The sequence below is a fragment of the Lepisma saccharinum genome, chromosome 17 (genome assembly GCF_977018435.1).
Source record: "Lepisma saccharinum chromosome 17, izLepSacc3.1, whole genome shotgun sequence".
Classification (NCBI taxonomy): Eukaryota; Metazoa; Arthropoda; class Insecta; order Zygentoma; family Lepismatidae; genus Lepisma; species Lepisma saccharinum.
Window position 1 is genome coordinate 9952521 of NC_139245.1, and position 25725 is coordinate 9978245.

The following is a 25725-nucleotide window of genomic DNA, read 5'->3' on the forward strand; positions in this document are numbered from 1 at the left end:
TTAAGGCTATGATTTTCATGACTTAGCATATTTATTTTGATAAGGGTGTTCTGGTCTCCAAACATATAGAAATTCATATTATGAAGAAACTAATTAAGTTAAGGCGCTTTTTAAGGGCATATTTTGGCATATTTGGCCATTTCTGCGTGATAGAGCATATTTTGATGGATTTTCGGTCATATTCAGCATATTTTTGCATTTTCAAGAAATATACAGTCATTTTCTAATTGGGTTCGTTCTTACTTCCATGTTTAGTCGAGAGTTAATTTTTAATTGAAAATTTACAGAAAGTATTCATTGCGCATTTCAACTCAGGGCCCATAAAGTGAACTAAAAATACAGTATGTGAAAATATCTCAGCATTTAGATATTGTTGTTTGAAACAGTCCAGTTATAAGGGCATATTTTTCAAATTATAGTGCATATTTTGTAAAATTTTAGTTCATAAGAGCATATTTTATTTTGCATATTTTGGTGATTTGTAGGTCATAAAAATCCTAGCCCTTGTAATTAGTATTAATTTGATTTAATATAATTATTTTAATTTAAACATTATTATTGTTATTATTCCTGAGACACTAGGTTCGGACACCCCCCCCCCCGAAACATATTTCTAGATACGTGCCTGAATATAGTAATGTATTGCAAAAGATCTTTCATGCGTATAGTTCAGTTACTGGCGTACTCACGAAGGAGCAAATGGGATTAGAGCCCCTCCAGATATTTTGAAGAAATCAAAATTTTCAAATAGAAGCGTTAAAAAACTCTGCTTGAAATAACCATTTTTGTCTCTGAACAACTTTTAAACCAAGGTTACAAATGGTAATTATGATTCCCAGCCCCTCAGAACACAACTATGTAATATTCACCTATATTATTCCTCCCATCCCCATCCCAAAATGGATCCTGCGTACACTAGTGAGTTCAGTGAATCCGAAAGGCAAAGAACCTCTTCTGGTGAGAAAAGGCGTGAATTGCATCGTTCCTCTCAATATGAAGATCAAAATAGGCGTCTATTGTGCCTAAGGTAAAACCTAGACGCTCAATCCACATCGCCTTGTCCTAAATCTGATACTGCTAGTGGTGCCTATAGGCCAGGAGCGTATATTGTAGGCTAGCTAGGCTATCTGGGAAGCCTGAAGTCTAGAGAATAAAATACAGGAGAAAAATCGATCAGAAATTGTATATAAAATTATTCATATCATTGAGATGATGATGGTGATTCTGGAGTTAGTAACCTGATTTCCTATGAGTTGGCAACCTGATTTCTCATGAGTTGGCAACCTGATTTCTTGTGAGTTGGCAACCTGATTTCTTATGAGTTGGCAACCTGATTTCTTGTGAGTTGGTAACCTGATTTCTTATGAGTTGTTAACCTGATTTCCTATGAGTTGGCAACCTGATTTCGTATGAGTTGGCAACCTGATTTCTTGAGAGTTGGCAACCTGATTTCTTGTGAGTTGGCAACCTGATTTCTTAGGAGTTGGCAACCTGATTTCTTGTGAGTTGGTAACCTGATTTCTTATGAGTTGGCAACCTGATTTCGTATGAGTTGGCAACCTGATTTCTCATGAGTTGGCAACCTGATTTCTTGTGAGTTGGCAACCTTTTTTTCTTGTGAGGTGGTAACATAATTTCCTATGAGTTGGCAACCTGATTTCTTAGGAGTTGGCAACCTGATTTCTTGTGAGTTGGCAACCTGATTTCTCGTGAGTTGGCAACCTGATTTCTCGTGAGTTGGCAACCTAATTTCTTGTGAGTTGGCAACCTGATTTCTTAGGAGTTGGCAACCTGATTTCTCATGAGTTGGCAACCTGATTTCTTGTGAGTTGGCAACCTGATTTGTTATGAGTTGGCAACCTGATTTCTTGTGAGTTGGCAACCTGATTTCTTAGGAGTTGGCAACCTGATTTCTCATGAGTTGGCAACCTGATTTTCTATGAGTTGGCAACCTGATTTCTCATGAGTGGGCAACCTGATTTCTTGTGAGTTGGCAACCTGATTTCTTGTGAGTTGGTAACATAATTTCCTATGAGTTGGCAACCTGATTTCCTATGAGTTGGCAACCTGATTTCCTATGAGTTGGCAACCTGATTTCCTATGAGTTGGCAACCTGATTTCCTATGAGTTGGTAACCTGATTTCTTATTAGTTGGCAACCTGATTTCTTATGAGTTGGCAACCTGATTTCCTATGAGTTGGCAACCTGATTTCCTACGAGTTGGTAAACTTATTTCTATTCATAGCCTAGGACCACGTGACATAGATAGCCCAGACCTTAGGCTCAGTATACGCCACTCACTCAGTATACACATTTGATAAATATCGGCGCGGTGTTTTTGCAAATCTAACACTCCTAGTTCCTAGTTAATTCAAGAGACGCAGTATCCATGTTCGTGAAACGCAGTTACAGGAGAGGTTCTTATGACGCTACAAGGATCTAAGAATAAGGAAGGCTTTGTTTCGACAATGTTGCACAAGAATGCTGACGTTCAAAACAATACAGCAAGAGGGGATGGATGTGAAGAAAGTGCCGTGCATTGTTGTTTTGTTCATCGGCAAGAACTGCGCCTATCTCTCGTCGGTAATGCGTAGTAATAAACTAAGGATATTGAATAGCACCCTTTGCTTGGTATCTTTACAGACAAAAATAGTTTCTTCTAAGAGTTTTTGCCTCAAAGTCAGAGTGCTTCCTGTATTACCTGTTTTTTAATATGACGAGAACTATTTGTAGAATTTAAATCTTTAGGGATTGCCGCATTGTCATATTCATAGTGGAATTAATAACATAAAAACTATATTTGTTGGGACAACATTTTAATGGATGATATTCAGCGAACAATTTCCACCACAATTCATTGCGCCATATTTCGGGCAAACACTCCAGATTCTGCATTGAAGACATACCAGGTAAGCATTGTAGTCTTTGCCTAAGTGATTGAAGGTATGATTATAGTGATTACATGAGTAATGTATACTTTTTACCTTTTTCGAAGCCATACAGAAACCGTGAGAAGTGTGCAAGGTGGTGAAATGAAAGTTTTCTGGCTGTAAGAAGGCTTCTGATACGGTTTCCTTAACACACGTGAACTTGTTCGCCCGATTTCTTCCCAGAGTACACTGGGTGATGACGTCAAGTTGAATATCATACATTGCTGAAGGGTGCGGGACAAGTGCTATGTTCAGACTACAATGTAACGTCAATTATAATATACAGTAACATTGATAATCAGTGACAACTGGTTAAACATGTATGCAATGTTAATTGGACATTATCCATTTTCCAGTGCTTTCATCTAACAGATTCTAATATTACGTTTCGAGAAGGCACTTTTCTCGTCGTCAGGTGAATAATTTATTTTACATGTGATGGAAATCGGCCCTACGACATACCCGTAATTTACTGCAAATCCGGTGTGCTAACCAAAGTACTTCGCGGGTTTTAAATATGATTCAAAATGCCATTTCATTAAATTTTACATTCGTATTACAAATAGAGTAAAACGTTTTCTACTTATATCTTAAAATATATAATCTCGTCTTATTCTATGTAAACAATGCATTTTCAACTTTATTAAAACCTTAAGTTGTTGGTTGATCGTACTCAACAACTCACCTCAACAAAATTTTATTGAACTTACAGCTTTACATGAGGCTGTTTACGCCCAGCATACATTTTAAATACATAAGATACATTTTTAATATAAATTTTACTCACAAAGTTCAAATATGATCTTAAATACCTTTCTTATATAACTACATTCACTCATTCATTGACAAAAATAAATTACAATTTTATTCAGCTTGTCTAAAAGAAAGCAAGTATTATATATTCAATTAGAATATCTGGTACATACAACATTGAAGTCAAATTAATAGGAAAAGGAACATGAATTTTTGACATTGTTTTGTGTAAAGTCTTTCTTTTCTCTGATAGCACATCGCGCTACGACGCCAGGGGTCCAAGGTTAGAATCCCGGCCTGGACATGGATGTTTGTGAGTGTCCATTCATCAGTATCATCACTCATCCCCATCTTCGCAAATTAGCCAAAAGTGGCACAAAAAGCGAAGTAAAATAAAACAATTCAATCAATCAATCGTTTCTCTGATAGACATGGACATTCTAAAATAATATGATGAGCATCACCCCTTAAATTACCACAGCCACAATTTGGAGATTTTAAACTGTGTATTTTAAATAAATGATGATATGTTCTCGCATGACCGTAAATGTCATAAATCTGAACTACATTCACAAGTTGTTAAAGTAAAGGTATATCATTAACCTAATGGAAATAGCTAATTGGCCAGTTGATGTCGTAGGTATTATTGCTGTTTTTTTATGGGATCTTCATATGACATTGGTTTAAAATCGTCATAAATTTGCACCAAAATGACAATTGAAGGGTGTTTTTCTACAATTAAGAAGTAACAAGTGAGATTCAACTTACCTTTAAGCATATTTCAGAAATTAATGATACTTTTCTGATTCTTTATAATATGAATATTCCAGGTTATGATTAGTGACATGGGAAAATGTCGATTACAATAAACGTAGCCCCAACCTATTAACGTTACGAAACGTATTATTCGCAATCTCAGCAAAGTCTCAGCTAAATGGTGTTGTCCAGAAGCTTCTTCGGATATGGAACTCGTCAAAGCTCGATCCTGTAAACTTGCATGTCTCGGTGTGTTCAGAATCTCCACTCACAATGAAAGTTGTTTGGAAAATTTTATTTTAAGTAACGTCATGTTGACCTTTCTTATGGGTGCTTGGAGTCCACAATAGTTTCTTTGTTAGTGCCGAGGATGTTGTAAACAAACATTAGATCGACAGATGTCGCTGACTGGCCTATCTGAATGCTGGAAGAACCGGGATGAAACAACAAATGAACACCTTACTAGAAATCACTTCTTTTTCGTGGAGCAAAAACTACAGACATTAGAGCGTTAATAATCTCTAGTGACAAAGCATTGTTTGAATATTGTCCAGCATCATACGTGACACTGGTGTTTGGAAAACAAAACTATAGTCGTTCGAGAGTAGAGAAAGTTTAAACGCAAATGTTAATAAACACCTTTGTGTGTAATCTAATGCAAATTAACAAAAATAATACGGAAATTGTATTGCTGTTTATAATACTGGAATAATTGTAAGGATATGGGCCAAGAGAACGTCACGAGATAAGTAGAATAGCCTGTGGACTATTCTTACCACAGATTATATAATTCTTGCCCATCGAGCAACGATACAATTTTTCATAGTCCCCGGTTACCATCTATAGCCATGACAGGCAAAAGTAGTAGGCGAATTGTCCACCACCATCAAGGACCGAATTTGTATGTAGGAAAAATATGCGAAATATGAATATAAATAAGTAAGAAAGAACGCCGATATATATAAATATATTAGGCTGTCAGCAGCTTGTTTTTGCACCTTGCTTCAATTCTTGAAGCTCTCACTGCGTAAACTAAGAGGACGATTATGGGGGTGGACATTTGCTTGCTAATCGAAACCTGACCATCACTGGATCACTGCTTTTTGGTCAGGTGAAACTCAACTTATATAGTTTATAATTCGGTTTTCAAGTGTCAACACGTCACCAAGATGTGTCATGTAATCAAATAATTCTGTTAATTCTGTGTTTAACCCTTAGCGCAGACTGAAGCAAATATATGTGTCCAGTTTAACTACCAATGTTGCTTTTCTTGTTATCTCGATGCAGGAACATTGCTGTGAGGCGACGCAGAGCAAAGCGTGGAGATTTTGTGGAGGTAGTCAGCCTCAACCACCATGACCGGGGCAGTCGAATTGGCAGCGGTGAGTTTAATTCTCACTAACGCCACCAGAGTTGCACACTAACCGCATGAAATTAAATTGCTAACCTCGTGCTCGTCTTAGGTTGAGTCTGTGTTTAACATGCTGTGTTTCTACGTCAAAGGTGTCGTGAGGTGCTGATGTTAAAAAAACTTTGGTTTTTCCCGAGTTTTTCACTGTTTCTATTTGAAAATATTGATTTTTCTCCAGATTTCAGAGGGGCTGTAGCCTCTTCAGCCACCCTCTACATACTGCAGAGAGTTCTACATGAGAAATTCTCAGAATCATTTGCAATGGAGTAAGAAAGACGCACAAATAGGAAGCACAAAGAGAAAGAGAATAGATGGGACGGAAATAACGAGAAAAAGTGATACAAGGAGATTGAGAAGCGGCGGAGGAAAGATGAAGAAGAAATGAAGGGAAATACGGGAAGGTGATAGAGAAAGGTAATTTTGAGTTGATTTGGTATCAGTTTTAAGTCCACTTTATGTACAGATGGCTAATCCGGACTGGACCTACCGTTTAGAGTGGGACCCGAACCACTATGTGCATGCACCGGGTATCGAACCCGGGACTCCTTGATTTCAAGGCAACGACATCGGGGAGGCCCGATAAAGATACGTGTTAGCGCCCGGGGCTTTATGTTATAACATATTTTTCATTTGGCTTCGGATCTAATATTGGGGTGAGATCCTTACATATCTGATGAAAATAAGCCGAAATAGACAAACTTGACAAAGCACATTTTGACATATTTCACCAATTTCGCGCTTTTTCAACATATTTCTTCAATTGTGTTGTAATAAGACATATTTCTGTATAATTTCGTAATTCTCTCGCACATAATCGGTTATTTTATAATTTTTTCTTCGTAGCTTTAGCACAACGGATAGTTCATATTGTCGATGGCAGGATATGGAAATTACGGAGGAAGAAGGGTGCAGTCTTTTCTTATCCCGCCGACAATTGATAGCCATGCAAACATTATTGAGGCAAAATGTTCTCTCTCATTGTTGCACAGGAAGTAAAGAAGTTTCGTTCTCATTTCTTTGCCTTTTTCGCTTTTCACAAAAAATCAGTCAAAAGTAAAAATAACATTCGTTACATTACAGCCCCTACTCTACTCTATCGGGTATGGGAGAAATTCGAGAGTACTGTTGTGCATATTTTTGGCTTTACTGGGAATATTTCTGCATTTTTCTGACATATTTGTAATTTTTCATGACATATTTTTCAATTTTTATGACATAATTACATACATATTTTATAGTTTTATAGGATATAAAGTCCCGGGGCCTGATAAATAAATATGCAAAGAAATAAATTAATAAAACAAAGGGAGAACGAGAGAAAAAATGACAAAGAGGGAGGGAGATAGAAAGAGGAATGCACAGACGAGAGAGAGAGAGAGAGAAAGCGCGAAGAAATATCGAAACAAGAGGGAGATAGAAAGATGAATAGGTAATAGAGAAACAGGGAAGGCAGACAGAAAGAAAGAGAAACAGAGGGGAAACAGAAATGGAAGTACAGGGAGAGGGGGGAGGGATACAGAAAAGAAGCAAAGTGAACTTGCAACAAAATTCAACATTCAATTTGCATTGATTTGATTCTTGGACAGAGAATAATGTTTTCTGGGAAAAATTCTAAAATTTCCAGCTCTAACTTCTCTCGTCTTCTCTCAGTTCCCGAAGATGAAGACTGTTATGGAAGAACGCGGCACGTCTTGCACAGTGTTTGCGTAGCGGTTACGTTGTAGTAAACGAAACCAGGCGTCAGTTTAACTGACAAGAAATGACAAAAGTACATCAGGCTGCGAATGAGTAATACCCTCAGGCAACTACGTCGAGAAGAGGAAGAAGAAAAAACAGCCTTGTTACAACGCGAAACAGCATACTTTGCGCGACCTTGACCAAAATCCACCGAGGACGCGTGCGGCGAAGGCTGGAAGCGAGACGGGTGCGTCTACGCACACAAACACACGCGAGTTTCTTTGCTTACGCTGCGAGGAAACGACCTTTGCAAACGTCGTGTTTACGCCGTATCGCGGACTGGCGATAAACGCGTGGACTTCTTTGTGTATCTTGTTTTTTCTTTTAAAAGTGAGACACGTGTCTACGTCTGTATTACGAATCCTCTCACTACACAACGTTCCTCTAGTATAGTCATGGACACTTCTGGGTTGCAACGAACTCCATTTACTTTAGATAAGATAGTTACAACCCAGAAGTCTCCGTGACTGTACAGGGGAGGAATGGGAATAAGTTAATCAGTGTAGTAGTAGAAGATAGAATGATATGGAAATAGAGAAATAGGCAAGTAATGGGAAAAAAAGAAAAAGATATAGAAAGAACGAAAGAGAGTGAAAGAAAAATAGAAACGCAGGAAGAAAGAAACAGTAATGAAGATGGAAATAAAGAAAGAATGCAATAGATATAAAGAAAAAGACAAAATCAGGAAAAAGAGAGATGAGAATTAAGTTAGAAAACATGAGAGACAGAGGCAAAGAAAGATGAAATGAAAATTGAAGCAGGAAAATATTTGAAAGAAAGGAAATGATAGAGAAACGCAGGAAGAGAGAGAAAAGAGATATAAAGATGGAAAGAAGGAAACAGAAAGAATGAACAAGAGAGAGAAATGAAACTGAAAATCAAGATGGAGATAGAGAAATAATGAAAGAGAAAGATGAAAGAAACCCATGAGCAAAGAGAGAGAAGAAAAGCATTAAAGAGAGAGACAGAGACAAAGAAAATGGAAATAGAGAAATTGGAAAAGAATGAGAGAGAAAGGAAAGAATAGAGAAACGCAGGTAGAGAGGAGAAATAAAGATTTAAACAAATAAACAGAAATAATGAACAGGAGAGAGAAAGGAAGATGGAAGAAAGAGAGACAAGAATTAAAGTTAGAAAACATGAAAGAGAGACAGAGACAAATAAAGATTAAAAGAGAGAGAACGAGAAAGGAAACGATAGAGAAATGCAGAAAGAACGAGAGAAGAAATCAATATCGAAGAAGGAAACAGAAAGAGTGAACAAGGAAATGATAAAGGAAGATTAAGAGAAAGATGTACATAGAGAAATAGAGAAAGAATGACATAAGGAATGAAAAGATAAACGTAAGAATAGAGGGAATGAAAGAGAAAGAAAATGTAGAGAAACGGTAAGAAGAAAGCGAGAAAGATAGAAACCTAGGTTGATAAACGGAGGAAGATGGAAAGGGATAGAGAAAGAAAGTGTCATATTTCCACCACTCCCGTCCTCACTGAAGCCAGATAATGATTTATTCCTTCCTGGAAAAATTATAATGAGAGAGTTTGCAGGTGGCGGGAACCAGACTGCACAGTGAATGTGGGTCACAGTAAACACAACATTCGCCTTCGAGCTGTATAAGTGGGTAGATAGGTGAGGTTGTTGCAGGGTTGCCATCGCTTCTTGCAATAATGTGACCACAGACATACAGGGTGTTGGCAATTTATGAGCCATATTTCACGGTGCAGGCAAAACGACAGCGGCGTCGCCAACGAGAGCTTAGCCCACTTCTTGCCCACTCAAATAGGCTACGTGATAAATTTTGAGGATCATTAGCGGAGTAGGAAGCACTCACAAGTAAACCTTCAACAGGGTCCAACTTTTACGCAACACCCTGTACCTTTTTTTTTTTTTTTTACATATTTTTCAATTTTTAGTGACTTCACCGAGAGTTACGGGAGGAAATTTGATTGGTGATCTTCATAGAGTCGCTCTGGCGCTCACCAAGCCTCTAATCAATGTGTATCTGGGTGCAGACCTGGAGAGTAAGGCTGTGAGGAGCCTGGTGCTGATCACACCTCCAGTATGGTCAAGACTAGGGATAGTGAAATCCTATTAAAACTTTATCAGTATATATAGCCTGTTCCAGCTAACTGTTGAGCAGGGCCACGCATAACGGAAGCGGAGGAGAAGGGAAATCGAGTTGTGAAAGCGCAGCGTTGCCAACCGTACGGTCATGACTGTACATGTACGGAAATTTCATGGCCTGTACGTCCGTACGCTAGATGTACAGCTTATTGCTGTCTTATCCCTAATATTTCCCTAAGACATTATTAAAGCAAGAGTTAAGAACGGGGAAACAAAAATACGTCCGCTTGACATGTGCGTACGGTATTATCGTATGCGATATGAGGATATTAGAATTATCTGAAATGTCCAGATATCCGAATATTTGCATTATCCGGACAGTTGTATCGTTTATCCGTTTTTCCAGGCTATCCACATATTATTTTATTCATCACATCCGTATTTCACTGTCCGGATATTCTAAACACCCTTCATAATCTGTACTATCCGGATTATCCTTATAGGATTATCCGTTGCATCCGGATAATTTGAAATCTAGATATCTGTTATCCGGATATTGTGGCCATCCCTTGTCAAGACTTCTATAGATCTTTGGATAGGGATCTAATGTACACACAGAGAACTAAGTGCATCATATCGATTGATGCACCAGAATGCATCGATTGATGCACTAAAGTGTGTTTTATGGCTTTTTCAAAGAATCAGATTCACGTTTGATGCATTTGGGTTCATTTTGTATGTCTTGAAAGGAACACCAAAGTGCATCATTTGATTCAAGTGGGGAAATATTTCAGTCGAGATGCAGTTCAATGCATCAGTTGATTTCCTGGATGCAACTTCCTGCATCTTTTTGGATGATGATGCTCTTAAACGTTTGGTATGAGCTACAGAGTTTATGTAGCTCAGAGGAAACGTTTAAGTGCATCATCGAAAAAATGCATTGTGGTGCATCAAAATGCATCATAATGCATCAAATGTATCAAATGTGAATCTGATTCTTTGAAGAAGCCATAAAACACACTTTAGTGCATCAATCGATGCATTGTGGTGCATCAATCGATATGATGCACTTAGTTCTCTATATGTATGTGCCTTGTTGCTATGGTGCATTGAAAATTGAATAGTTTTACCTTTATCGTACCCTGGGCTCGTCCAAGTCGTGCATATCAATTTGAGATTGATAGCCCTAGATTCAATAAACAAGTTTTACATAGGCATAAATCATGGCCACAGAGTTCCCTAGCATGGTCATGTGATTTACATTTCATGAGAAGCAAGAAAATCGCATTATGTTGAGAAAAATATATGAGGAGAGAAAGAGCAAGAGAGAAAGAATGGAAGAGAGAGAAAGACAGAAAAGGCAAAAAAGCAGAGGAAGATTGGAAAGAGGGAGAAAGAAAAAGACAGGGAACAGAGGAAGCAAAGAGATTGGACAGAAACGGCCGTATTTGGAGAGATAGAAGGGACAATTGTACAGCCAACCGTCTAAAGTCAATAACAACTCTTAAATTTATACAATAGTTATAGCGATGTGGTCTAATTCTAAGTGATCGTTCACAGAAAAGTTAAAAATTGATCATTTAACGAAACGTAAAATACAACCCTTCTCTCTGACGCCTGAACTTTAGCTATACTGAACGCAACTCAAACTGGGGCTGACCTCGAGGGCTCTTTCTGGCCCTTCTGTCCCCCAATCGTCGTCGAGGGGTGTGGGTGATGGGCGACAACAAGACAAACTCAGTTACGAAGTAAAAGCTGAAGGGGTCTTATCGCTATCCCGAAGCAACGTTCACAAGCGTACTTCTGTTTTTGCCAGTTGTCTATTTGCGTGTGAAACTCCCTCATGTAGAACCACGTGTGCAGTTTACAGCACGTTTGGCAACATGTGGTGCACCCAACGTTCATTTGTTTCGTCCCGCGAGCAGCGTTCGGCACCTTGTGATTCGAAAATGTCCGATTTCAGTCGAAGAAAATTCAACTGAACGCTGATTCGTTGTTTCCCAGCCGCCAGTTGGAGCTGCGTTCAGTATAACATACCCGGAAACTACCAAAAATAAGGATTAACATACCAGTAGATGGCACATCTTCACGTGTGATAATGACGACCAATGCTGTGCGGCTACGCGTAAACAACGATAGCCTGCACTCTACACGTAGACAATTTTATACACGTAGATGACGTAATCTATGTAAACAACATGGCGAAAGGTGATAACTTAGCAAAGGGCGCCGTGGAAGTAAAACAAAATTATACTGCGTATCAGTTGCTGATGTGTGAGGAGAACTTTTCATACTCTTCCTTCCAAATTCGAACAATTTCTCACCTAGGAAGAAACCTAACATAGGAAATATTCTAGTGTTTTATGGGAAAAAGACTAATTTTGCCTCACGACTGCTATCTGTTGATTCTTTTGTATACTATTTATCTTCCATAGTTGATAATAGAAGAGAAGAGAAATTTTGTTGTAAATAGGATTCTTTTCAGTTCGTTAGGAACCAATGTAGTTGAAAATGTCACTTTCTTTTCATGAAACCCTTGAAAATTAATTTTAATGCACTTTAGATTGTCTACGTAGTCTATGTAAACTACAACCCAATGTAATCTTCGCGTAGACAACGCATGTAGACGTAAACTTATAGTCTACGGCACATCACTGATGACGACCAATCTTAATGTCCAAATGGAGTAATCACGTCCTCGAGTCTTTTAACGATTAATTGTGGCGATCTTTCCCTTTGATGTCCACACTCACCGGAGATGATGTTTAGAGCCATCGGGCATATCCTAGCGGGTATAAATACAAAAAATAGTTCCTGACCAACCGCACGAAGGAAAATTATTAATCCGCTACTTGGAGTTGATGTTTTAAGTCCACTTTATGCACAGTAGGGCTAATCGTCCCAGTTTAAAGTGTGATCCGAACCACTATGTGCCTCCACAGGGTATCGAACCAGGGATCCCTTGATTACAAAGGCGACGACGCTACCACTGCGCTATCGGGGAGACTCCATCAGTTAATGCCAAGTGATGTAAAAGTAAGGAAAACCCTCTTAACAGCATATGCCAAGATATACTACAGATGGCACCCCACATGCTAACTAAATTATCAATGTGGTTCATTGTTTTACTAGAAAGAGCGTCTTCAATATCAATTAATGTATTGTACTACTAGTGTTTCTATAATCTTAAGCAACTTAGAATGCTATATCTTACAAGAAGGATGTGAATTTAAAGATTGATTGCCACAGCTCTCCTTAAGAATATGTTTTTAACAAAATTAAGTCGAAGGAAAGTCATACGTGCGGACGTCATTAGTGGCCAATTACAAACTGCTCGACGCCAAGAAAAAATACAATACACACCAAGTACAGTAAAACCTCGTTAATCCGGACCGGATAAGCCGGACTTAGCTTAATCCGGACAGGCAAAAGGAATAAAAAAGAATAGAATGCAAGGTTTTAAATGTGGCTAGAAGTCAACAAGATAACTTCCAAAAGAAAAGGCAGTCAACCACTGATGAAATTCTGTTTCCCGCAGACTTCGTACTGTACTGTATGGTGTATTTAGACCTATGCCCTTTAAATACACCATAATAAACATGTTTTGTTGCTATAAACTGAATTTTAGTGCACTTTCTACTGTTCTTTTAGGTTATTTCAGTTAATTCGGACTTTCGTTAAACCGGTCAACTTATACCCCCATTACTCCGGATTAACGAGGTTTTACTGTATATTTTCCAGTTTTGAACTGTGATGTATACTCCATCCCCAGTATCTCTGGACCAAGGCCGTCCATAGCGGCAGAGAAGGTGGGAATCGGGTGGGCAGAGGGAAGCAGTACAAGCTGCTGTGAAGGCTGCTAACTGCAGTCGCTTTCCCCCTCCACGCAATCACGTTCCCTCTCACGTGTTCATTGGTGGAGCCGTTTCGCGTCACTACTTGCGCAGAGACTTGTTTTCATTCGCTTGCACCAGCTTGCGCCTTTAATCTCGTCGCTTTTAACTCTAATCTCTTAATCTTTTCCTGTTAGTCGGCAACCCTTCTTTCTATAGAGAATATCTGGTTGCATATCGCTCAGGATGTATACAATTTTTCTAGCCTCACGACCTTTCAAAATGTTTCATTGGGCACGAATTTATTAGCGGTTAAAATAACCTAGAGACTGTTTAATCGATACCATAAAAATCTAATCAACACTAAATTTGGCGCCATTTAAATCATTGAATGCAGAAGTGATGCTCTAAGACTTACAACTATCGTAAATTTTTATGATGCAGGAAATTGTAATTTATAATTATTATTTCTCCATATTTTTATTTTAAATAAGGTTCCGTCCGTTTTTGTATATTAACAAGAAAATTGTAAGGGGTTGTAAATTTCACAGTAACGTGTAACAGTGGATTCTTTGTTGATTAAGTTTTAGTGTCCAGGTTTAGCTATAGAGGGTACGGGTATGATTTATCGCACAAAACTCACAGACCTTCTTGGTCAAGCTCCGTGTTTTTCATCTGACACAAGTGCGGAATGCTCTCGTGGTTAGGTTAGGCTCGTTATGTTTAAATATCTTAGCCTAAATACACTACGTTTAGCCTAACAGCGACAGCATTTAGGTTTCCCATTTTTTGTCGGTGACTGTAGCTAAACCTCAGCTTCCTCTAAAAGTGTCAAGCTAATACTCTAAAACTAAAACGTTTACAAAATTAGGTACAACAAAGGAATTTGGCAGAAATATTGCACTATTGTATTGTACTTTGACAGAACAATTGTACTCATGAACGTACTACATGTCTAAAATGGAAGCCGCCATGTTGTTCAAATGGTAGGTAATTCTAGATTTACGAGTCTTGTTTCATTAGCCGTTGTAGACACGGAAATTAGACACAACAGGCAGAAACAATATATCCAAATGAGTATGTACCTGCATACGTGGATCATGGCGGATTCGTAGGAGTTCTTGAAGTTTCAGTCTGTAGACTATGCCTTCATATATGTCACAGTAATTCGTTATTCGTTAGTCATTGTCACGGCGGATTAGTCAAGAGTCAGACGGGTTGTCACCAGTGATGTGCGTCTACGTGTAAACAACGATAGTCTACTTTCTACACGTAGACTATTTTATACACGTAGATTACGTAATCTATGTAAACAACATGGCGAAAGGTGATAACTTAGCAAAGGGCGCCGTGGAAGTAAAACAAAATTATACTGCGTATCAGTTGCTGATGTGTGAGGAGAACTTTTCATACGCTCCCTTCCAAATTCGAACAATTTCTCACCTAGGAAGAAACCTAATATAGGAAATATTCTAGTGTTTTATGGGGAAAAGACCACTCTCGCCTCACGACTGCCTGCCATCTGTTGTTGTTTTTTGCATACTATTTATCTTCTTCCATAGTTGGTAACAGAAGAGAAGATAAATTTTGTTGTAAATAGGGTTCTTTTCATTTCGTTAGGAACTAATATAGTTGAAAATGTCACTTTCCTTTCATGAAACTCTTGAAAATTAATTTTAATGCACTTTAGATTGTCTACGTAGTCTATGTAAACTACAACTCTATGTAATCTACGCGTAGATTACGTGTAGACAACGCATGTAGACGTAAACTTATAGTCTGCGGCACATCACTGGTTGTCACTTACGACTGTCGAAAGTGAAGGGTATATATGTACCAATTCATGTGCCATTAATAAGAAATACTTAGTTGGAATTTCTTCATAATCAGATAGAAATTTCAACTCTAGACTTTATACTACGTATATACTTTAAGTACTACACGTACTTAATGAATTTAAATTGTTTTTAGTTCTGCTATAATGTGAAATAATGGGGGTAAAAATCTCTCAGGACGCGTTGCACATTTGTTATGCTCTTTGAAGCACAGCGGTGACATCTGGCGGGAATAAATGAAAGAGAAATATTTAACGTTTTGGGTAGGTATCTGGTAAAATCGCACCAGCCGGGAGAACATGATTGAAGTATTACTTGCAATTTAGAATCTATTAAGCAGTTGTATGTATTCGAAAAGTGGGAAAGGGTAGACATCATAGGTGAGGCCAGTTGTGTGAGAGAGAAGCGCCTCTCTGTTAACCACCTACATTAAGCTGCACACTTCATTTAAAATCTGAATTTCTTGTTCTTACACCATAGCAGTAGGGTGGGTCTCCTTTATTGCACTACAGTAGACCAACTTCGTGTTCTGACGTCATACGAGGATTGCGTACGTTTTTAGGTTAGGTCCGTTATGTTTGGTTCCCTTAGTATAAATACACATAAAATGTATTGTTTACGCGAAGAGAACTAAACCTAACAATACTAATCTAACAACTTAGGCATTCAGCGTGAGAATGAAAGCATTCCGCAGTGAAGTCAGAACGCAAGGTTGTTCTAGCGTTGTGCGATAAGGGAGACCCCCAGTAGGGTATAGCCTGACAAGTTAAGTCCCGATATGCGCAGATCGCTGCGGAGCACTTCCTATTACGTCATCCTCCCCACTACTCTTCTAAGCCGCGCGTCAGGCTAAGTTTGCAGCAGGTTTTATGTATCAATCCGCGCGAGAACTGAGCTCAGAATCTTCCGTGCCAGTCTTGCCTCAACCGCCGAGCTGCTTACATCGCAGACACTGAGAAAATCCACAGTATTGCCAACCGCACAACACATCAAAACCCGCATGCAAGTCAAGCGGAATATATTTGTGTTTCTTTTTGTCTCCTGAAACATAACATTTTAGAAGTACTTTCGGCGCATAAATTATTTAAAAAAAATGTGTCATTACTTAATATAAATGCGACATATCTTCGAAACATGAGAGTATTTTTCCCAGGGGGGCAAACAAGTCACATTTCCCCCAAAAGAGTGTAGTTCCCTAATAACATTGCTTAAATTTGAATTTATTGTGTTAATGCAATAATTAACACATATTATTGTAGCTAAAATGAAATTATATGTGTGAAATATATAATTTTTGGTTGACTTTCATTTTCCAGGGAGGGAACGGCCCCCTTGCCCCCCCTTCCGGACGCCCATGAGCATGTGTGTATATTTCGAGCACGCAAAAATAAAAATAAACAAAGATATAAGTAAACAACGACAGGCCCTCTTGAATTTAATGACAAATTATTGTTTTTGGTTTATAAAACAATACGTTTATGAAAACCTTTGTTACTGTTAGACACACGCACTTCAAGTTATACCAGCAAAAAAAAAGTATGATTTGTTATTGTGGATATATACAATCAGGTGCATTGTCTGCTGCTATTATTCTGGTTACAATTTATGAATCACTTCACTAAACCAGGATTCAAATCTTGGTCTGTCCATTTCTTGCTAATCATCCATCCCTTTCCTTGCACGGAACAGTAAATATATGCGCCTACAACAAAGACGTCATTGCCGTCAGTGGGTGAAACAATAAGCCTCCCCCTTCCCCTCTCCCTTTCTCGTCGGTTTCTTCAGCCCTGGCGGTGGTTTTGCATGGTGATATATACCAGGTGGTTATAATTAAAGTGACGGTGTTCAGAGTGGTACAGCACGGGCTGTAATGAGAGTAGCAGTCTGAAACTTCGTAGATATGATAATGAAGCAATGCGCTCGCGAATTATGCAAAAAAAAAAAATAGTTCCAATTCTCGCCACCAGGGTAAAAAATGGCGCTGTAAGCAGTCAAAACGTGGAATTTTCCGTAACTCTGACGTCAAAGTCGGTGACATTGCCTAACCATTGTGTGAGCTCCCTGGTTGTTGTTGGTGACGCTTGTTGCTTTTTTTTTCCTTTAGTGATGTGAATGTTCGCCGAACATTAAAAGTTTGATTTTTCCCGTGTAAAAAGCAATGGCTATTGCGAAGAAAGACCGTGCACTGCTAGTGAAGTTGTTTTACCAGAATGGGAGCAATAGTAACGCTGCACTGCGGAAATATCGCCAACAGAAAGGGCTGAGAAGAGGGCCCATGTCAATTAATGGGCTGAAGAAGATGATGAAGAAATTCGAGGAAACAGGTGAATTGGGTGTTGCACCAGGGAGAGGAAGGCGGCCCATCCCCGTGGAAGTTGTGGACGAAGTTGCTGTAGCTGTAGCTGACCGTGCAGCACATGTCTCAACTTCTGCAACCAGTGCTAGAGCTGTGGCACGTGAATTGTCACTCCCCTGGTCAACAGTTCGCAAGGTATTGCGGTGCATTTTACACTGGTATCCCTACAAGATTCAAATTGTGCACCAATTGAAACCACAAGATATTCCACAACGCCGTGAGTTTGCCCATCGGTTTTTGGCACGCATGGAAGTGGATGACATGTGGCCGGGGAATATTCTGTGGACTGACGAGGCGCATTTTACTCTGGTCAGTACAGTGAATACTCAGAACTGTCGCATATGGGGTTCCACTCGTCCACATGTTGTGCAGGAACAACCATTGCACTCAGTTTACGTGACTGCATGGTGTGGGTTCACTAGCTCCTTCATTCTTGGTCCGTTTTTCTTTGAGGAGATGACACCTCGAGGGCCTGTTAGGTGTACAGTGACATCTGCACGTTATAGGGACCTCCTTGTGCAACACGTGATTCCAGCTTTGCAAGAACGGAACTGTGAACACACCACCATTTTCATGCAAGATGGGGCAACACCACATGTCGCTCGCCACGTGAAAGATTTGCTGCGAGAAACCTTCACTAATGACCGCATCATCTCTAGGCAGTTTCCAGATGATTGGCCTTCCAGATCCCCCGACCTTAATCCATGTGACTTCTGGCTGTGGGGATATTTAAAAGATCGTGTCTATCAGGGACATGTCCGGTCTCTGCCTGATCTGAAGGCTAGCATGTCGCTCAGATTTCACCAGACATGCTGCGAGCAACCGTCGACCATGCCGTGTTACGAATGCAGCATGTTGCTGAATTGGGAGGCCATATTGAACAGTTCTTGTAACCATAGTTCCTAATAAACATGCCAGAGCCATTGTTCTCATGTGTTTGATCTTTCTTGCCTTTTTCCTGTAACTATACCAAGTTTTGACTGCTTACAGCGCCATTTTTTACCCTGGTGGCGAGAATTGGAACTATTTTTTTTTTTTTTTTTGCATAATTCGCGAGCGCATTGCTTCATTAGCATATCTACGAAGTTTCAGACTGCTACTCTCATTACAGCCCGTGCTGTACCACTCTGAACACCGTCACTTTAATTATAACCACCTTGTATATATATATATATATATATATATATATATATATATATATATATATATATATATATATATATATATATATAAAAAAATCAATATAACGCCCACGCCCCTCCCAGAGTTAAAGCACGTCTGCTCCAAATAATAAACATGTTTCTTCTCACAGGGATATCTTTTAATACCGGGGACATTCTGTTGTAGTCAAACAACAAACAATCGTTCCCTCTTCCTAAACTTAAACCGCAAATCATTCAACACCCGGGATACAGTTCGTGCGCCCATTTACGGCAAATCACCTCACGCCCTGTTTTACTTTGATCTTGTTTCCGTAAGGAGGATTATGCATTTTAAACAACTTGCTTGATTTGAAGAGCTTTTCCCTTCAGATGACACAATAACACTCGCTGAACAGGAGACCTTGCTTGATTCAGCCATTCTCGCCGCTGTATAGCACGATTATTAATCACAATAAACATAGGGTTAAAATAGTGGGATGTGCAACACTGGTATCACGGATTCCACGCGCTCTGCAACGTATTCAGTCTTGCTCGACTCGCACTTGGGCTTCAGGGATTCCTCAGCTCAATACAAACTCCAGTTGGCGAATCTGCGGATCCAAGTTCGTCTGCACAGTGATTGCAACCGATCAAGTTCACACCTGCTAATGGATGTATTATTTTGTCTGTATTTTACAAATTAAATAACTGTTTTCTTGCAAGTATGCAGCTATGCAGCTGTGTCGGAATAGAACCCGTCTCAGTGGAACTATATTCTTGCGCGCACGTTTGGATCTACATATGCGAAAACCTGCTGCAAGGTTAACCTGACGCTTGGCTTGCCTACTGGTCTGGCCTTGAGCCGGACCCTGTGGCCGAGTGGTTAGCACATCGCGCTGCGACGCCAAGGGTCTCGGGTTCGATTCCCGCTCGGGCTTGGTTGTTTGTGACTGTCCATTCATCAATTTCATCATTTCATCACTCATCCCCATCTTCGCAAATTAGCCAAGAGGCACAAAACGCGAAGTAAAATAAACTAAATCAATCGATCAATCAATCAATGGTCTGGCCTTGAGCGTACCAGTGGTGCCAACTTAGCAAAATTAAGCTAAAACAAATATGACAAACGATTTTTACTGTGTGGATTGACCGTGCCGGCTCGTATCAGTTTATCAGTGGTTCATTTGATTTAGTCCGGTCTTTGAAAATGCGTGCGGTGCCCGGATCGTAAACTGTAGTATTACGCACCCGCGTTAAGGTTTATAACGAAGAGAAACTTCTGGGCGAATGACTTCATTTTCTGAATGCGACATCGAGCAGTGGCCTGCTTTTTTTTAAAGCCGAGTGGGGTGGAGGTTCTTTTGTTTATCGTACAGCAATCACTACGAGAAGGCAATCTGATAACACGCTTGCCTGTGTTCTTTTTTAAAGCATTGCTTTACTCTTGGCTGCATATTTTTGAAATGCAAAGATAAAATCTTGCAGGGTCCAACGAAATCCACAATCTGCTCTGGAAAACCCCTTAGAGGACAGGCCAGATAAATTATTTACAATGTTGCAACATATTTGCGAAATCAGAAGGAGTTACATAAACTTAAGTATAATGTTGTCGAGTCCACAAGTATCTAAATGGATGGTTTCTCAAGTTTTAAAAGAAGGAAAAGAGTCGTTGGCTAAAGGTGAGCTGAATTTCTGTACTCCGACAGGTAGAAAGCCCAGGAAAAAGCGAATACAAATTTCGTTGAATATCCTCAGACCATTCCGCTCCCTCCAGGCTGCAACACTGCGAACCAACGTCTATGCAGAGAATGGAGTGGGGAAATGTGGTTCGAAATGCGCAATAGCTTTGCAGCGTTTTGTTTTTAAACTTGTCAAGTTATAGCAAATATTTTATTTTGGGGACAATGCCGAACCTGGCGTTTCCTATATCCTACAGGAATCACTGGTAAAGAAATCAAGTGTTTGTATGTCTTTATGCAAGATGATTACGTGACCTTCAGATTGGCACAGTGGATGGAGACTGACCCAAGTATCAATAAGAGATAAGGAACCCTGTCCTAAAATGCGTCATTAAATAGTTATAAGCCAAAACTATGTAGTTGGGTCTGTCTATGACAGTGGAATACGACAACTGTAAAGTGTGGATTGTACAGGGTGTCCCACGAACGGCGCAACTGGGAATTAAGAGTGGCGTTACTTTGTAACCGAAACCTGTACATACATAAGTCATACACCAAATGTTAGCCCTGTCCAAGTAGATATTTTTAAACATAGAAACAACAAACGGGGTGCAGTGTTGTTCATGCAGTGTTGCCAAATGTAAGTGAAAGTGTAAATTTATTTTTCCACAAAGCATGGAAAATTGCATGTCAAACATTCGTACGGAAATTTGGACGTCAATTTCCACCTTGGTAGGTGGACTATTTCGCCATCTATAGTTCAGAGAAGAAAAACGATCGTTTTCGCGTATAGCCAATCCTTAAATGCCTCGTAAGGGCGTACCGGTCCAAATGGGTGTTTTAAAAAAATATGAGGTACAGTGGCAACACTGTTGATGTTTGAAGGCAACAAATGGTGTGTTTAGTGATGGTCTATGACATGGAAATACTGGAAACAGGAAAAAAAGAAAATGAAATTTATGGTGAAAAAAGTGTTACGTACCTACTCCTGGCAACCATGCAATGCGATAAGAGCGCCCACCGAACGAGAACAAAAAGCTACACTGCCTGTTACGCACAGTAGTCATACATACCTGTAGATATAATAAGGACATTCATGGTACACTGCCTGGCAGTAACGGCTGACGATTGGGTGCCGAGACGAGGGACATCCCTTGCAGCCCCTCCTGGCAAGAGTCCTTGCTGCCCGTGAGTCAGAACGACTCCGGGGTTGTTAGAGCGGATGCGACCCTGTCGTACCGTTATTTTGAACAACTGTAACGTTTTCGTTGTACAGTGCTACGATACGCTGTAGTCATAGGCGTGGGCAGATCTTCTGATTAGGGGGGGCAAAAGTTTTCATGAAAGTTCAGTCGGGAAAGAAAAACCTCATGTTATTTCACTGTTTTAGTTTCATTTCATTGATGGGTATGTGTGTGTGTGTGTGTGTGTGTGTGTGTGTGTGTGTGTGTGTGTGTGCATCAACCAATATAATATATACAGAGCATTCCCTGCCATTCGCTACGAGACTCGGCGGCAAGCGGCCCGGCGTCAGAGCTTGTCTTTCCCGGTGAACGGGGTCCGCGACAGTCGCTAGAGTCGGCTATTAAAATTACAGTTTTCATATTGTGTACTAACCTTGACTACAGAAGGTGTTGAAAATGATGTCCCTCTGCTGCAACACATTCCTGGCATCTCCGAAGGAAATTGGCATTTACACGTGCAAGTTCGTCTACTGTAATTCTCCCGATTTCTCGTACAATACTCACTTTTAACTCATGGATGGTGTTCCCCATAAATAAAAATCGCAGGCTGACAAATCGGGGGACCTAGAGGGTTTTTGAAACACCCGTTTCTTGTGAGAAGCGGCGGATAGATTTCCGACGAGACTGTTCTAACCTTTGTCCTATCTCGTCTAGTTTTTCCTCAGTAAGTACACGTGGGTTTTTCTTTCCACTTTTATTCAGAACTGACCCTGTTACTCTAAACTTTTTTACGAGGTTTAATATAGTGGTCCTATGTGGAACGGGAACACCAGAAAATTTCGTTGCGAAACGTCGTCGCACTTCTCCACAATTCCTCTTTCCGAAGTAACACTCGACAAGATAAATCCTTTGTTGTAATGTAAACTTTTGTGGTGCCATATTAAGCCGCAATCTTCAACACACGGACACGACACAACACAGCTTCCGAGGGAGGATTATACTGACGTCAGTCTGCAACGTCAACAGAAAGGGAAGGAGAGCGAAAAAAACAAACAGACTGTAGCGTGCGACTGTCGCGGACCCCGTCGCAAGTAAGACGTGAAAACTAGTTCCATCTTGAATATCCATTTGCCCTGCATCTCGAACCACATTTCCCCACTCCATTCTCTGCATCGACGGTGGTTCGCAGTGTTGCAGCCTGGAGGGAGCGGAATGGTCTGAGGATATTCAACGAAATTTGTATTAGCTTTTTCCTGGTCTTTCTACCTGTCGGAGTACAGAAATTCAGCCCCACTTGCTCCCCCTAGAATTGATTTCCGTCCAAGGTTGGAGAGGGGTAATGCACATTGGCCCCCTGTGGTTGCGCCGCTGCACTCCCTTTGAATTGCTTTGAATTTTAATCGGCTTGAAAATACTTTATTGTCTTTAAGAGTGGCGTTTAATAACCACGATTAGATTCCTCTACACTAAATTTCTCGGTGAAAGTATAATAATGTAGGGACATGGACGTCTGGAAGTGGGAGTAAGGATGGCTACCCTTGCCCCCCCGTGAGCACGCCTCTAGCTGTAGTAACGTCAGTATTAAATCTACAAGCCACATCTTTGAGTTGTTTTCTTATACAGAAAGCCTCAACTAGTTTTGGCCTGTAACTTTCTATAGACGCATTTCCGGACCGGGATCCTTATCTCTTATTGATACTTGGGTCAGTCCACCTTGCCAATTTGAATAAAGGTCAAGGAGTATCTGCAGGTAGGTAGCAAGTAACAACTACCCAAGCCTCCACTCAACGAGTGAGGCGATGACGTCATCTGGTTTCAACACCTATCGCTAACCCTCTTGCTGACGTTCTACAATGTTGGTAGGCTCGCGGGATGTCCTCGCGAGGTAGGTGTTCCGATAACAATCACCCTGTACATAAAGTTTCACATACATCTTTTCTAGGAATTAATGTGAGTCAATGCCCAGACAGGACTACATTTCAAATATCACAAGACATTCCTTCATTCTTGCACTCGTAATTCAGATTAAAGTAGCAGGGCGGCCACATTTATACATCCATCACAGAAGCCATAGATACTCTTCACTGTTCCTAGTTTAAGGAGATAACTCGACCCAACTAGTACTAAGACGCGACAAACAGATGTCACTGTATGCACGACCTCCAAGTAATCGAATTTTTCTCCGTCTCCGAGTTGTTCATCGAGCTTGGAAATCAACTTTAGTAGTCCCTAGCTCGTTCCGTAATTAGGCAATTTCTAGCAGATGGAAATTCAACACATTTTGAAATCATTTTAGTATTCCAGAAGTTTGCCTCGAGGATTTATAAAGATATAGAACTCTTAACTCATGTCGTCTGCAATACCATGTTGTACAGTTTTGAAGTTCACTCTACACTCACGTAGGCTAATCGACGTTAGGCTTAGAGTTAAAGTGGGATCCGAACAAATATGCAATGTTCCTCTACCGTAAATCGAAGCGGGATCAGTGTTGCCAAAATCTGAGGACACAATTTCTCTTTCTAAGAGGGAAAATTTCCCTTTTTGTACCATTTTTTCCCTTCACCTAAACAAATATAATAATAATAATATTGTTATATTAATTATAATAATAATAATTATTATTAGCAGTGTTAGTAGTAGTAGCAGCAGCAGCTGCTGCAGTAGTAGTAAAATTTTCATTGGTCCATGTTCGTATGAATAAAAAAATGTTACACAAATATTTCACATACATGTCAGCTTCATCGCTTTCTGGTCAGATGTACCAGGTTTGAATCCTGGTCAGGAATCCATTAATTCTCATCGATACAATTATTCGAAGATACAGAAAAGCGAAGTACAATAAACTTGAAAGAAATATAAATAGATACAGGCTTATATTCAAGAAACCAGAAATAAGAAGGAACAGATAAAATAAAAATGTGAATATGAAGCTGGAAATTAACATAAACTATAATAATGTAGTCAGAAGTCTTAAAATTTCCCTGAAATTCCCTTTTGACTAAAATTTCGGTCCGAATTTCCCTGCAAAAGGGAAATTTCCCTTCATGTGGCAACACTGAGCGGGATTTTTTGATTACAAGGCGACAATGTTAGCCGCTACGGTAGCCGGGAAACTTTTTGATGGGAGGAATGCTTCTAGTAGTGTTTCCTATATTCGATTTCAATATTATTCTTGTCCAACGTGTTTGGTAGAAAAGTTGTTTACGTGGAATATGAGTACAAGCAAAATTCCTGATTTTTGAGTACAGTGAAAATGAAGAGAGTAACACCTGCGATGCTGAAAGTGGCAGGTGTCGTGGTATTTTCGTACATAGCAAATACTCTGTAGCGGAGAATGGTGTTTTCAAAATCGTCTCAAGATGCGAGAATCGTGCCAGAGAGGAAGTGCTGACTTCAATTTTAAAAATGTACAAAGATGAAATGAAAGAGGCTTACCCAGGGATTGGATCTTGTGGCCAGGTTTATAATATATGTGAAAGCAGGACATCATAAGATCCTTTGAATATTGCAATATCATTCAAGAACTATAAATGTGTTTCTTGCATTGAACGATGGTACGTACCATTTTTCCGCAGATTGATGACTGACAGAATGATATAACAAAATGTTTTCGATCAATTCGTGCATTGTATTTTTCTTTTCAAACTTCATAATGGAAATAAACTTTTGAACCACCAGTTGTGAAGCACACAGGTTCTACACAACTGCCAATTCTAAGACTGGATAAAGTATGAAGGGATGGTTTGTAAAATGACAAGTAACAATTGATCTCCTTACCATCAGACTTGTGCGCAAATTCCGTCACCTGCCAATTCCAGTACTTCAGGTGGTACCTCCACCCCTATCGTCAAGTCCCTCAAAATCCACGAATTTTGCTTGTACGCATATTCCATGTACGCAACGTCCTCGATACCGAAATCTTTTACCGTTTTCATCATCATCAAATTTATCTTACATTGTGCATTTTGTTTACATGGTGTATTTTACCAGAAGTAGCACTACTGTTCACCTCAACTATTATATCCAACGCTGTTTGCGTTTTCCT

General features: G+C 39.7%; 1 protein-coding gene across 3 annotated transcripts in view; it reads left to right on the forward strand.

Annotated features, from left to right (window-relative positions):
* Dhit (regulator of G protein signaling double hit) overlaps positions 1–25725 on the forward strand; it is a 358490-nt gene that overhangs the window by 12593 nt on the left and 320172 nt on the right. The window contains exon 2 of one of the 3 annotated variants that reach the window (XM_083138912.1): positions 5727–5821. The exons of the other annotated variants lie outside the window; for them this stretch is intronic. Coding sequence (XP_082995038.1) covers positions 5795–5821 — 27 coding nt within the window. The 5' untranslated portion in view covers positions 5727–5794. The remainder of the gene's footprint in view (positions 1–5726; positions 5822–25725) is intronic. 3 annotated transcript variants of the gene reach the window in all.